Here is a 14,506-nt window from a genome sequence, read left to right on the forward strand (position 1 = left end):
TGACAGTCGATATATACTTGGGTATCGGCCCGCTTGGGCAGTCCGTGCAACTTACCTTGAGTACGCACAGACAGCTGCCTACTGCACGTCGATCTAGGCCCGCTGTGGGTCCTACCACTCGGTTGGTGTAGCAGACGGAATGGCGGACATCCGGTGTGGTGATCGTGGTCTATTCGCTGGCCAGCCGGAGTGCGATGGGATGCTGGCAAGGCGTACGACTATCAATAGGGGTTCAGCATTCTGGCGATAAAAAATCCTAACAAGAACCACGACATAAGCAGCGAAAGCCCACAGGTGGTTTGGAGGCATCCTGAATTGCACTGGAGGAACATCTCAACTATACTAGCTTCCTTGACAGGCAATAGTGGCTGGGTATATCTGGGTAACTTCGTTCTGCGTTTTGGGACCTTGGGTCGGGAACCTACTATTGCCCTCTTCCCGTAGTTTTGACCTGAATTCCATGTTGCGTAAGTAGTAGCGGTTGCTGGATTGCGGAGTTGGTTGACCAAGTGAACGTAAGTCTGGGGAGCATGACATCCTCGAATCTTGGTGGAAGTTGACATGCTAGCCCCAATAATCCCTCATGGTTCGTGAAAGTATTGCTCAGCGGAAGTATAGCGTGGGAAGATGCTTGGTGAGTAATCATCGCATTGTGAGTTCGCGATGTGCACGATGTTTCCCCAGTAAAGAGGCCATGCCGTGAGATACTACCGCAGCTCCAAGATTTTCTTTTATCGTTTGCAAGTCACGACATGCCGTTGTGAAATTTCGTGATTGCGCATCATCACTGTCGCGGGTGTGGGTGAAAGCTATGGCCGCCTGATCGCGAATGAAGTTCGCCGGCTGCACGACGTCCGACTCCCGGCTTGGCAAGAGCCTGCATGTCCCCGAGGTAAGCTGGCCTTCGCCTGTTCGCAGCTGCCCTACCTCGCCCACTAATTCTCTATTGCTTGCACTTTTGGTGATGCTTCTCTAGCAGAAGCGACTCACTATGACGCTTGACGCGGCAGCCCGACCATGGATCATTGGGGCGACCCGTGGGCAGACAACAATGCCGACGAACAAAAGTCGCCGACGAAGCACGAGGTGACCTCACCACCGCCGCCTACTCTTGCGCCTGCACCGGTGCTATTGAATGGCTTTCTGGATGATGCTGGGTGGGGGAATGAGGACGAGAGCTTTGGTGACTGGACTACGTCATCTGGACATGATACCGCTGTTACTACGCTCACGGAGACGTGCACAGCTGAACCCAGTCCACTGAAGAATGAGAGGGCAGTTGACGATGGGCCGCGATGGGATTTGAAAGATGCAAGCGAGCATGGTTCGCCGACACGGGAAGACGCGTGGGGTGGACAGGAAGATACTTCCGATGGGGACAATGTAACCTCGGACACTTCCGACACATCGACTACGATACAACCGGACAGGTCTCCCAGTCAAGACGCGGTCGCTCCTGCGAGTCGATTACAGCCCGACGATGACTCCTCAGCACGACCTTCTACTTCCCCATCCGAGACGAGCCGCACCGAAGCGCCGGTCGAATCACCAAGAACATCATTTGAAGAAGAGGCTGGCAGGCTGCAGACTGCAGTGGAGGAGCCGAAGCCTGAGGAAGTACACGCTGCAGCAAGCCATGAGGACAGTGAAGTGGATGCTTCGAGCTCGAGCAGCGACAGCACAGACGGTGAATTCGGGACGTTCACGCAAGATACCCTGTTGACGGAAGCTCCCTCTGGTCCACCAGAAACCACACAGAGTTCTGAAGGAGACCAGAAGGACACACCGGAAGAATCAGCCGCTTCCCGCTCTGGATCGCCAGTAGCCTCTTCGGGTGCTGCTGTTGCCTTACACGATGCTGATACCTATCGACTCAATACAGACCTCTTCGGCGACCTCTTCCCTTCTAGCGGCGATACAAAGGAGCCAGAGGAGGCACCAGATGACCCTATATACTCGACATCTGGGCGCAAAGCTTGGTACCGGCTTACGCGCAAGCAGACCATGAGGGAGTTCAACAGCGGGAACGCTGACGACAACTACATTCGAGTCACATGGGCAGGATCTCAAGTCAGATCGGAGGTGAACAAAACTGTGGCAAGATGGGCACGCGAAGACCGTCTCTCTGGTACAGGTCCAGGCGCCAGAGCGTCATTCTATTGGGACACACCTGCGCCTCCAGTGCCCAAGACCGCAAGAGGACACCTGCGCACGAAGACCACCATTCCCACACCGCGAGCAGTCGAAGTTGTACCAGCTCGACAAAGCATGCCTCCCGTGTCCACTGACGCCCCGGCTGCGTTCAACTGGAGTTCTCCCACTACTACAGTGGACCCTTGGAAGCAGGACAGTCCCGGTTTACCGCCTATAATCCCGCCTGTCGCGCTTAAGCATAATGCTGTCGAAATTACACAAGCGAATGAGCTTCGTGCAGTTTCAATTGACCTGACACGCGATGTTGGGGAAACACATGGGCAAACGCCGAGTGAAACGCCGGTTGTCGCAACGAAAGCAATCCCACCTCCTGAGCCAACCACGACCTCTTCAAGTCCTTGGGGAGACATTGCTGCTCTCGACACCAACACTTCCAATCAGGAACAACGTACGGATGTGCCTGCAGAAGATGACGATGATTGGGGTGAGATGATATCAAGCCCTACAGTATCTACTTTCCCCTCAGCCTTTCCAAGCTCCATACCCGCGACGCTCGACAGCACTGTGTCAAATTCAGCATCACCACCAAAGACTCCACCAACCCAGGACCGCTCAGCCGAAGCGATGCATATTGTGCGCCTGCGAAGTACCATATCGCCAACATCAGCGATCTTTGGTCCGAAAAGTTTTGTTCCATTCCACGCTGAACAAGGACCTATTGGACCTGGGCTGTTGAAACCCGCCAAGCGCTCTGTTTCTGCCACGTCGGAGAAGAGCAAAGTCGAAGTTCCATCAAGACCGATTTCAGAAGTCATTCCACAAGATGAAGTCAAAGCTGATGCATTGCCGGCGCGCGATGCGCATGATATCAACAAAATTGTTATCAACGAAGTGAAGGTTGAAGAGACTGGTACGAACGGCACGGAAGATGACGACTTTTCCGCCTTTACGTCCAATACACATGAGCTAGAACCTGCCAGGCCTAGCACCCCGCCTTCAGCACCCATAGCACGAGATGAACCCACCATAGATGCTTGGGCGGACGCCGATTTCTCTTTCTTCGAATCTGCTCCTACCACGAAAGCGTCTGCGCCGACTACGCGCGATTCGTCGGATCCCTTTTCCGTCTTTGAGACTCCTCCGAGACCGAGCAGTGCTGCATCTTCGGCAAAGACGTTTACGCGGTCACCTCCACGGACTGTAACTCCTCCGCCTATTCAGCCGCTCACTGGGGCTACAAATTCTGCGCAACGACGGAAGAACGATGAAGAACAGGTTATCAAGAGTATTCTGGCTGGGCTACCGGATTTGAGTTATATGTTGCGTAGATGATGTATCGTTGTTTAGATGGTTGTATACATGCTGTCCCTTGCATTTCACATGGCGTTTTCGGGTGCTTGGATATCCATGGTCGTTTTTAGCATTACTGGCATAGGTCACAGGGTCTTGTGGCAAGAGCGTTCCTTCGTACACGTCCAATTTTCATATCATTACTATCACTTAGAGGTGGATAGATACACAATATCGTCTCGGTTGTTCTTGCTTTCACATCACCTTCTCATTGCTTTTCACACTCCGGTTCACCTCTTCTTCGAGCACTTCACGTATTACAGATAGTCATCGCCGTTCTCATAGTCGCCATCGCCGAACAGCCACTCCCCTCAGCCCTTGGGCGTAGAGGTTCACTTTGATTTGGCGCACACTCTCGATTTAATCCTTCTCACCGATGCCTCTTCGAACTAAACCACACCCTCCCTCAACTCGAGCACTATCTCGACACGCAACGTCAACCACTCCTACCCTCGACTCTACTCGACAAAGCTCTTACCAAAAGATAGCAACACACAATGGGAAAACATTACCACGTTCGTCATAGGAGTACCGGCGAACGCTATACAGTTACCGTCCCCGCCGACTGCGCCCCTGCCTCCGTACGGTCGACGTATGAAGCTGAACATTGGAGGACCCGAGAGATAAGCTACGGAAGCGGCTCAAGGCACGATACCGATGACTTTCGATTCCCGAGTCGACCAGTGCTGCCAGATGGTTTAATCCCCATCGATGGCTCACGCTGCGAACCCATTGAGACTCATCCCGGAATGCTATACCCTCCACGCAATCGACACGGTCCCTTCACGCCTCTGCCCCCGTTCCCCCAAGAAGTCCACTCTCCACCACAGCGACACGTCTCCTTCGCCCCCGACCCTCGAAGAGATCCTCCCCTCCCTTCCTACCCACCTAACCCCACACGCCGAAACGGTCAAGGCCACTCCCGCAGCAGGAGTGCGCCTGTGAACCCTTTCGAGGGCTCACACCACAGTGGGAATGTTTCGGACAGGCTCGCCCAGCTTCCTGAATACGCTCGCCGGCATCCTCGGTTCGAGGAGGCGAAGTATGCTATGCAGATGATATGGAGGTATCCTAGAGATGATCCTAGGGCGGTGCCGTGGCAGATGGTGCTTAGGGATATTACGGAGGATATGGAGAGGGTGGGGTTGGATGGTTTGGCGGGGGGCATGAGGTAAGGGGGTTTTGAGAGGCGGGGGCCATGGTACTGCGATGACGCAGAGCGAGACGAGCCACTCACAACTTCCGCAACATCGACGACCTTGACGAAAAGATACTCTCACGAATGAGAGAAATTGCAAGTATGATATATTGAGGGGCGGGGGCGTGGGGTGTGTGAATGAGGGTCGTGGGAAGGCTGCGGAGTTGGGTATACGTTGGGAGATGCCTAGTCTTGCGTGCTATTTGCTTTTCGTGCTCATGAAGGTGTCACCTTTCCATCATATCACCGCAAACTGCTTGTTGATTTACCGCCTCAGCTATGTATAAGAGCTGCTCTCGGATCCTGACCTCTCATCTTCGAAGCGAAACATCAATCATCAACACGACAATGAGTTCAACGGCTCGATTCAACGATCCCCCGCCCTACGTACCACCGAAAGCCCCAGGCCATGTCATACTCGCAGTCGTCCCGATACAGTTCGTAGTCGCTTGTGATACCATTCTGAGAGCAGCAAGAGAAGCCATTCTGAACAACACGAATAAAGACCACTTCGAAAAGAATCCAAGCGAATGTACGCTTTATGATTCTTACTCCGTAACTCAACAGATACTCCAAAATGACTACACTTGGCCTCTAGTCGTTGATCGAGATGCATCCCTGGCCACGAACATACACAAGATAGAGGCGGAGGCGCGCATGTGGTTAGACAACTCCCCGCTCTTCATCCAGCATCGCAGCGATCTGGAGCTTTACCTCACAGCCCCGATCACCTTCAAACCGAGACGCTATATCGTGGATAATGGTGGTCTTTTACAAATGAGGGAAGAGAGGATTGCGCTTCGACAGCAGTTCCCTGATGTTTACTTGGACTGCACACTTTCGGTCGAGGACTTGTGCTCTGAAGAATATGGGAAAGCGTATCGAGAGTATTTGACTATGCTGGCTTGGCTTGAGAAGGCGCCACGGGAGCGCATGTATATCAGTGCACCGCATTTGGACGCCCCACGAGAACCTGATCCCTTCGAGTATAATCCACCGGGATACAGATGGTAGAGCTAGCAAGTCAGGTCACCTAGGTAGTCTTGATTAATCGCAAAAGGAGCCCGGGTTCTAGCCCAGTTGCCGGTGAAATCAATGTCATAATACTGATGTCAATCTTCACTTGTGGACTTCAACTTTGCTTTTAGCTCCGGGACGAACAAATAATGTGATGTCTCTGGCGATGTACGACTTACCCTTTCTAGTCTGCGAGCCGGTCAGTAAGACCTTTACTATTCTTGCTACCTAGCTAGTGTTCACTGACTGTCAGTGCAGGACCGTGCGGATTTGGACGGTCGTTTACTCTAGCGGTGCACATATCAGGGCTTATAAATTACAACATTCGATCTCTTCTGTCTACTCCCTCACTCCCGCGCACTACACACTGTCACTTCCACCATGGACGCGTCCGCGGACAAGATGGTGGACTTCGCCATCATCCCAATCGAGACTCTTATCGCCTGCAAATACATTCTCACTGAAGTATTGAACATTATCCACCGTAATACGTCTTCAATGGGGGTACTGTGCTCTCAAGATATCGACGCATTAAGTTTGCATTACCACCAAGCAAAAGAGCTGTTCGACTCTAGCGACATTGTCTGGCCACTCATTGTCAAACAGAAATCGCGCATCTACGACAACATCACTGGGCTCATGGAGAACGCGACCGAGTGGCTTGAGCGCTCTGCTTTCTCTGCGTTGTTCGCGGAGCATAGTAAGAACCTCAAAAAGTACCTAAGACTCCAGCGAGGCTTTTCTGCCAGCAGATTGGCCTTGCATCGGGATGGTACCGTTTTGAAGAGGGAGCTCATCGTTCTGGAGCAGCGCCAAATGATGCTGATCCACAGGGAGAACTTCGACCAACTGAAATTCTTTTGCTTTGGAGATCACGACAATATGCAGAAGTTCGAGAATTTCTTGATGGTACTGGCCTGGGTGAGAGAGCAGCCTCTCGGGCGTATGTTCAGCAAAGAATTCAGCGGAGCCTACTTGGAACACGTTCCACACGTCCAGGACGATCCACCCTCCGACCATGTCAGTCTCGCCGGTAAGTAGACGTTCTTCCAGTCTTCAAGCTCATATTTAACACTGTGTTAGACACCGAGTCTGTTGTCGACATACTCACTCCGTCAACCACTCGTACCACCTCACCAGCTCTCACCGAGCGCCCATAAGACAACTGGTGGAACAAGAAGTACCTGTGGATCAATCCATACCTGGTAGTTGTAGTGAACCTTAGGTACATCATGGGAAGGCACTTCCAATTATAAAGTACCTACATTCTGACCACTCGCTTCCCAACATTCTTAGTCTATGCATGATCTCTTTCGGCTGCTGCCTTCCCCGTTAGTGTTCACTGCCAAGCAAAGCGTTCGAGGACCGTGCGGGCTGCGACAGTCATTTGTTTGCTCCAGTGGGGCACTAGTTTGAGTGCACGAAAAACCACGACTTCCTCAGCTCAGGATTTTGTACGTTCACATTTCCTTCGATAATCGATTCTAACTTTGACCTCGCCCTTACCCGCCACCATGGACGCGACTTCCCCAGAGATGATTGACTTCGTCATCGTTCCAATCGAGACTATGGTCGCCTGCATCTGCATTCTCTGGCAAGTCGATCAAGCTATCAAACACTCCATGCAGGTCCATGGAAACATTAAAGGAACTTCAACACTTCACATTACCGGCTACAATTTGATCGCGAGTAACGCGTCGTGGCCGCTAGTTGTGAAAAAAGATTCGGTATGCCACACTACTTTCAAGGAAATCCACGAAGCCGCCGCAGGATGGCTACGGCGCTCGCCTTTGTTCGAGGACACACGAAACGAACTTGCGCAGTACCTGGAGTTGCCAGCTGGATTCTCCGCGAGCACTTTGCGGATTATGAACAACGGTGCTATCTTCAACAGATCAGCCGTTCTTCTCCAGCAGTCTACCAGGGAATACTACCTCACTATAACCAACCAGTACGGCTTTCTGTCCAACGCCGAGAGCAACAAGCAAAAATATCGCGCCTTCCTGACTCAGCTGATGTGGATGCGGGAGGACCCTATTGCGAGGATGTTCAAGTCGGACTTCAAGGGAGAGTTCCAAGACCACTCAAAAGTCACCGATATTGGGGGACTGTCATATCAGCTCGAGAGCTTCAGCGTTGCTGGTATGTGTATTCATTCTCTTGCTATATCTCAAAGCTGACAACAGTGAGACGGCGCGTCTACTATCGCCATAGGCACTCCTTCAACTACTCGCGCAACTTCACCAGCCCTCACCGAGCGCGCAGACAACGACACCGCCGAGAGCGACGCTATCAAGCTACCGACCCTCAAGTACATCGCCATCATCGAGACCGACAACGATAACAAGGCCATCTTTGACCTCGAGTTCGCCGACGTCAACCAGGATAAGCATAAGGTCCTGGTCATCGCGAAGGATATGTGTACCGAGATGGTTTCCAAGGGTTATGAGAGCAAGGTCAAGCTGCAGGACATCATGGAGATGGCGGTCAAAATGGCGAAGAAGTGAGAAGTGCGAAAGAGGCAGCAATTGACCGAGCTTCAGTTGCGCTCGCTTGTCTGTGAGACACATGATGGAAGGAATCATGGTGCGAAGACCCACGGGGCTGCAAAATCTTTACGCGAAAAGGAAACTTAGTAGCAAGATGAGAAAGCTGTATGTATTGAGCACGTACGCGTGCTCAATGTAGTCACACAAGAATACTAAATGTTCATGATACGTCCTCTTGACTTCGATGATTTCGTGAGCTTGCAGCTATGCGAGACCAGTACATAGCTTATGAGCTAGCGCGGCGTATGGTGCTCACAAAGCTTTCAGGCGCTCAGATCCATCGCATCCCCAGCAGGTCGCTTCTTGAACCCAAAGCGCGCATCCAGCTTCCTGATCGTGCTCTGCCTCATCTCCTTCGAAGGCCAACCTTGACTTGGCACCCTAACCTTCTTGTCTCCCCTCAACTGCACCGGCACCGGGATATTCTCACCAGTCTTGCTATCCCCATACCCATACATGACAAAGTCAAGATAGTACTGCTGCACATCCAGGCCCCTCCTGATACTCTCAGTGATGACCAGATCCAAAGCATGCGGCATCCTCTTTCCGTCTTCGTTCCAGCCCTCAAGGCTCAGTAGACCCCACTGGTCTTCCAATACGCTATGGTCTTCTACGTCTTCGAGCCAGGGATGGGCTTCGAAGTCCAGATCATCCATAAGGTATGTCGCAACGACCATCGCACTGGTGGTATCGTAGTTGAACTTCATTTTGCCACTGAGCGCTTCCCACAGCGGAGTCAAGCTCTTCTGGGCGAGCAACATGGGACCCAGCTGACAGACGCCGTTGCCCAGTATGGGATCGGAGAAGCGCATGTCGAGCTTCATGAAGAAGAGCTGGATGTTGATGAGATCGGCGTCGGTCCAGATATCGGCATCTTCGAGGAAAGAGCGACGCGTCCTTGATTCCTTGAGCTCCATGACGCACCAGTACTTCATCAGCGCGCCCTCGCAGGCCTCCGGTACGCGATGGCCTTCCAGAGCCATGTATGTAAGGATGCTTCGTACGACCTTCTGGCGGTAGACTATCATGCCAACCCAGCGAAAGCCTGGTACGTCGCGCGCTAGCCACTCGCGGCCGTCCATGGGTCGGAGCATGGGATCGGAAATGCATGTACGAGGGTACAGTACCCAGCTGAAGATGTGACCGGCGAGTGGCGCATGATAGCGGGCGTAGTCGTGTATTAGGGAGACGCTGTATAGATTCAGGCGGTAGTGGAATTCCTTGTCGATGGCGTAGAGGTCGACGATGGACGGGTAAGGTAGGCGGAGCGCGAATTGGAAGAAGAGGTTCGGGTGGCGGATTATGGCCTTGTAGACACTGAAAAGCTGCTTCGGGGCAGGTCCACCGGTGAAAGTTTGGGGTATGGGCGTGGAGGGTATGTCTGGGCCCCATATCTCGGCGGCGATATTGTGACGGCGGTGTTGGCGGCGGCGGACGACGGTAGGCGCATTACTCTCGGTTGTGGAGGAATCCTGAAGCTTGGCAGTAGTTGGAGAACCATCTTCGACTGCTCGTTTGTTTTTCCCTTTCGCGTTCGCGTTGAGATAGAGCGGGCTTGGTGGAGGCTCCATGATTGTCGTAAAGCTTGACCTCGTGACCTAGTATCACCTAGGTGAGACCAAGGTGCGCTCGAGTAAATATGCGGAATTAGTTCGAAGATGTACTCCCACCCAGGTCAGGGTGGTCGCGTACGTAGTTTAGGCTTTTCGCACATAATAGTTGCTGTCAGGTCGTCGTGCCAACAAAACAGCGGGACGCCCAGGCAACCAACTACACAGCAAATTCAGAGCACCTGAGATGAGAGTAGAACTAGGCGACTGCCCGGAGTTTTCCGGCGACTCTACATTCAAAATATGCGATACTCGTTGCAGACGCGTGTGTGGATCAAAAAGGGAGGTTTGCGTGAACGGAAATGACAGCTCGCCCCGGCTCCAGCATCCGCATGAATCCCAGCCCTACTGAATGAACATGGAGTATACGAAATAGAAAGGATCAGAGCTGTATACTGTACCGTAGCAGTGAAATTTCGACATATGCACTCACCATTGCTGCAGGCATGCGATGCTCCAGGCTCTTCCTCTCAGACGCGCTTTTTATATAAATTACGGCATGTTCACACGTTCGCCTTCTAGCCGAACGCGCGAAATTGCTTCGACAGGGTCGGTGATGGCCATCCGGTGGTGTTGAAGGTGTATGTGAAGGCGTGGATGAGTGAGAGGACGACGCATCAACGTCATTGGCCCGTGCGCTGCAACCCCCGCCTCGGCCCCTCGTCGTCGTCCCTGCATAATCTGATAATTTAGTTCGCCGTGGGAAAATCGCGTTCCTCACGCATCACAACAAATTCTCCGATTAACGACTTCGTATCACAGTCGCCAAACACGGCTACCTTCCATCGCCTGCAGTACGTGTTTGCTCTCGGCCAGAAATCAACGCCTTCCGCCACGCGATTATTGACTTGAGATATCTAGGACAACTTAGGCATCAATATTCTAATAATTGAATCAACTCAAGTAGTACAATCATCGATCATCGCTATAAAGTCATCTCTTCAGTATACGAGAGCCTCCGCAATCGCGTACCACGCGCATCATGACATCCAACCTTCTGGCCACGGCGACGTCGGCGCTCCCCAACGAACTCGCTCTCGTCGTGATCGATCATCTCGAAGGCAACAACAAGGCCTTATGCGCTCTCGCTCGGACATGTCGCGATATGCAAAACCTCGCCGAAGAGCGACTCTACAAGCGAATCGTGCTTCTATCCGTAAAGGACCTCCACGCCATCATCGAAGCCTTCACATCGCGTCCCGAACGCGTCCGCGCCGTACAAACACTCAAGATCTTGTATTCATACAAAGATGACAGTTTAAAAGACAGCGCCGAGATAAGGACGACTTTCAACGAGTGCGTAGCTCGTATGGTCAACCTAAGGGAGTGGCATATTGAGAGCCCGTACGATAACTTTCATTGGGAGAACGATGGTGGAGAGGCTTGGGTCAACGGCGATATGCAACGCTTCCGCCGTGCGCTCGACACAGCTTGCGTGGATGGCCCGATAGAGACGGACAAGATCGCGGCTGAACGGCGCTTGGGGAAGAATCTCGAGCGTACAGTTGGGTTAGGTCTTCTTGAGAACTTGACCATCCATTCGCACGGTACTGCTACCGACTTCTGGAACCTTGACGGGTTCCATTGCCTCTTCCGACACCCCGCACTCAAACACCTTCACGTCTCCTGTGTGGCCTTCCCAGACTCTGAAATCCCAGAGCTCGCGACACATACGAAGAGGACTCCTCTGACCTCGCTTGTTTTTGACGAGTGCGAACTGCGGTCCAAAAGCCTGCTCAGCATCCTTCGCACTCCGGCGCGTCTGAAGTCGTTGACTTTGGGCGAGAATGTCTTCAACATTAACCGGTCAAGGCGGGCTAAGCCGTTATTGAACAAAGACGCAGGCGTATCACTGGAGGCTCTCTCCGCAGTCGCGCACTCGCTGGAAAGCCTTACACATCTAAACCCTGGCTGGCGTCTTGACAAAAGCCCTCAGGTGCTCCGCAGCATACGCCCACCTGGTGATGGTATGCGCGATTTCCACCTTCTGAAGTACCTTGAATGCGACACGAACTCCTTCCTACATCAGGCTATCATCATGAATCGTGATCTGGCGCCCCCTAGCCTGGAAACACTTCGAATCCGTCGGCATTGGGATGTTCCGATCGACTTCTGGGATCAGCCGCCTGACTTTGATCACTACGCCGCTCTGCCATCTCTGGACACACTCGAATTATTGCAATCATCATACATGTGGTAAGTTCTGATAACAAATAAAACGTTGTTATTTAAATCATGCGCTGACTATGCCCCGTGTGGCTCCTAGGCTCGACACGGCAAAATCTGAGTACATCTGCGATGAGGAACGTCTTCGCAATCGCCACGCAAAGGCTTTCAAGCTGCACAAGGCTGGCATCAACCTGAAGATGTCGTTGGAACTACACAAAAGCGAAGGCTTGATACCACCGTACCTGCACAAAGAGCGCGTTCCTATTATCGAATGTTTGTACGATGCGAGCATGGAGGGATTCAAAAGTTTCATCAGGAAAGAAGTGACAGATGAAGACGGAGAGACGAGTGAATCGCTTGCGAGAGAAGAGGCTGAAACGGACCAACTAAGCGATGTGGACATCAGCCTGTTAAAGTCGAAGACGCGTCGTCTTACGCTTACCATGAAGCACAGCCTCGTGAACCGCGGCCACCGACTCCCATCATTCAGGGAAATATTCGGCTCAGATGATGGAAGCGAAGAATCGGCCGATAGCGATGAGGATTTCGAGGTTGATGACCTTGACGAGGATGACGATATGGCGCTCGATCTTGAGCTAGACGACGATGTCGTCCAACAGTATATCGACGAAGATGGCAATCCGGTGTTTGACGAAGATGGCAACCCTGTGTTCGAGGACGACGGAGAGCTTTTCACAACCGTGTGGGAGGTGGCTACCGAGGACGAGTATGATAGTGATATGGATGAGGACACGGGTGAGGATGACGACGATGACGAGATGCACGACGCGTTGGAAACCCAGCAACAGCCCGCGAACACCAGCACCAACGACGACGTTGACTAAGCAGTCTTGGGAGAGTGACAGCTGTTTATGTTCGACTTCGGTAGTCTGTATGGCCACAACAGTGTATTCTTGTGTATTCTTGGCTTTAGAGAAGAGTTTTAACGATGCATGTATTATCAAAAGTGTTATGCTGATGACCAACAGTAGCGCTATGTGCTCGTGCAACACATACAGCTTCGGATCACAGTCTCTATATAAATCCTCTCTCAAGAATGAACGAACGCCGGGTATTTGAAAAGGTATCGCACCAAATCAGTAGCTAATACACCACTGCAAAAGAAGTCTGCGATAAACGTCAGCCATGACTTCATACTCCCCATCGCCCATTAACTTACCTCCACCAAACCCATCATCGCGCACACCCAAGAGTCTGTGACGAACAGTACGCGTTCTCCCTATTGATACATTAGCACTTCACTCCTAGATGATCTCACACCATTCACGCCCCTCATCCCATTCCTTCCCAATCCGGCAGGTATACCGCCTTCCTCCCCCAAACCTGATTCAAGAACTAAACATACCTCGTCAAATAACTCCCATCCGCCTTCGCCCTCCTCGTTTCCAAAAGTGGCGGCACAAACGGTAGTGCAAGAGCCGAGACTACGTAACTTGTTGCTAGAGTGGCTTTGAGGCGGTAGTGTGGGTCGCGTGGGAGATGGCGGGTGGAGTATGTGCGGAGGTGGGAGAGGGCGTGTGTTGAGATTGCCATTTTGTGTGCCGGTATGTGGAAAGAAGCAAGGAAGATGGTATATGAAGTTTCGATCTGGATTAATGGTTGTGCCTTTGTATCGTCGTTGCGGTCGTGATTAAAGATGCTCGCGTGTGACCAGCCCTACGGAAGATGATCTCGGAATGTGGGGCCAGGAAGGTTCGGTGGTGTCGGCGCGTGTGGGGTCCTGGTTGCGTCGGTAATTCTGTACTCTGCTTTATAAACCTCTTCAAAGCAAGTCAAGACAGGTAGAAAAATGATAGCATGGGGGCGTCGGAGGGTATTAATACGTTTCAAGATGGCTGCCTAGGACGTCTGCCCTGAGGCCATTGAGCAAGGGGTGACCGAACGGTCCTTCGCACTACGGCCGCGGCTGACTTGCACGTGGAGATGAGCGACGTATGCAGGCGGAGTCAAATGTCACCATTTTTGTGGGCTGCGGTTAGGGCTGCCTTGACGCTAGGAAGCGTTTCCGTTGCTTATATCTTGCTTTGAAAGCGTCTCTTGCGGATTCGGCTTATCAAAGCGCAAAGTGTACATACTGAGAGCATTGGTAAAACGGGCCTGAAGTGATCGTTGAATATGTTCGCGTAGATTCTCTATTCATCTTTCTACCACATTTCTTCAGGCGTGCATTCGCGAGGATGCCTCAGGATCTTGGCGATCCGGGTCACACCACCCTCGCGCGAGTACGCGCGAGCCGCCGCTTTTTCGCGGTAGATGCTTTTACCGGGGTGCAGAAAGAGTCCTTCTTGGCGACAAACGGCGCATTGGTGAGCAGTTGGTCACGACATCTTTGCTCGCAGTCACGAATCGGCGGTTTTCGCGGACCGGGTGGCTGTCAGCAGGAACGACCAGATGCTGATTGGTGGATGGCGTAGCAGTGGCCTTGCGCAACCTCGCTG

The 14,506-nt window shown here is 52.3% G+C and overlaps 5 protein-coding genes across 5 annotated transcripts; 4 read left to right on the top strand and 1 right to left on the bottom strand.

Annotated features, from left to right (window-relative positions):
- Positions 1–1,017: 1,017 nt before the first annotated feature.
- J4E90_008765 (uncharacterized protein) lies at positions 1,018–3,486 on the top strand (the record flags this gene model as incomplete). Its single annotated transcript, XM_051438287.1, has 1 exon — positions 1,018–3,486. The coding sequence occupies one exon, from the start codon at positions 1,018–1,020 to the stop codon at positions 3,484–3,486; it is 2,469 nt and encodes an 822-aa protein (XP_051287597.1).
- A 2,614-nt stretch (positions 3,487–6,100) lies between these two features.
- On the top strand, positions 6,101–6,760 carry J4E90_008766 (uncharacterized protein; the record flags this gene model as incomplete). The annotated part of the gene is made up of 1 exon (XM_051438288.1): positions 6,101–6,760. The coding sequence occupies one exon, from the start codon at positions 6,101–6,103 to the stop codon at positions 6,758–6,760; it is 660 nt and encodes a 219-aa protein (XP_051287598.1).
- A 473-nt stretch (positions 6,761–7,233) lies between these two features.
- Positions 7,234–8,226, top strand: J4E90_008767 (uncharacterized protein; the record flags this gene model as incomplete). The annotated part of the gene is made up of 3 exons (XM_051438289.1): positions 7,234–7,347; positions 7,468–7,861; positions 7,967–8,226. The coding sequence occupies 3 exons, from the start codon at positions 7,234–7,236 to the stop codon at positions 8,224–8,226; spliced, it is 768 nt and encodes a 255-aa protein (XP_051287599.1).
- Positions 8,227–8,531: 305 nt separating this feature from the next.
- Positions 8,532–9,839, bottom strand: J4E90_008768 (uncharacterized protein; the record flags this gene model as incomplete). The annotated part of the gene is made up of 1 exon (XM_051438290.1): positions 8,532–9,839. The coding sequence occupies one exon, from the start codon at positions 9,837–9,839 to the stop codon at positions 8,532–8,534; it is 1,308 nt and encodes a 435-aa protein (XP_051287600.1).
- Positions 9,840–10,860: 1,021 nt separating this feature from the next.
- Positions 10,861–12,892, top strand: J4E90_008769 (uncharacterized protein; the record flags this gene model as incomplete). Its single annotated transcript, XM_051438291.1, has 2 exons — positions 10,861–12,074; positions 12,145–12,892. The coding sequence occupies 2 exons, from the start codon at positions 10,861–10,863 to the stop codon at positions 12,890–12,892; spliced, it is 1,962 nt and encodes a 653-aa protein (XP_051287601.1).
- Positions 12,893–14,506: the final 1,614 nt, after the last annotated feature.

This window comes from Alternaria incomplexa (genome assembly GCF_024043165.1).
Source record: "Alternaria incomplexa strain BMP 0042 chromosome Unknown scaffold_14, whole genome shotgun sequence".
Classification (NCBI taxonomy): Eukaryota; Fungi; Ascomycota; class Dothideomycetes; order Pleosporales; family Pleosporaceae; genus Alternaria; species Alternaria incomplexa.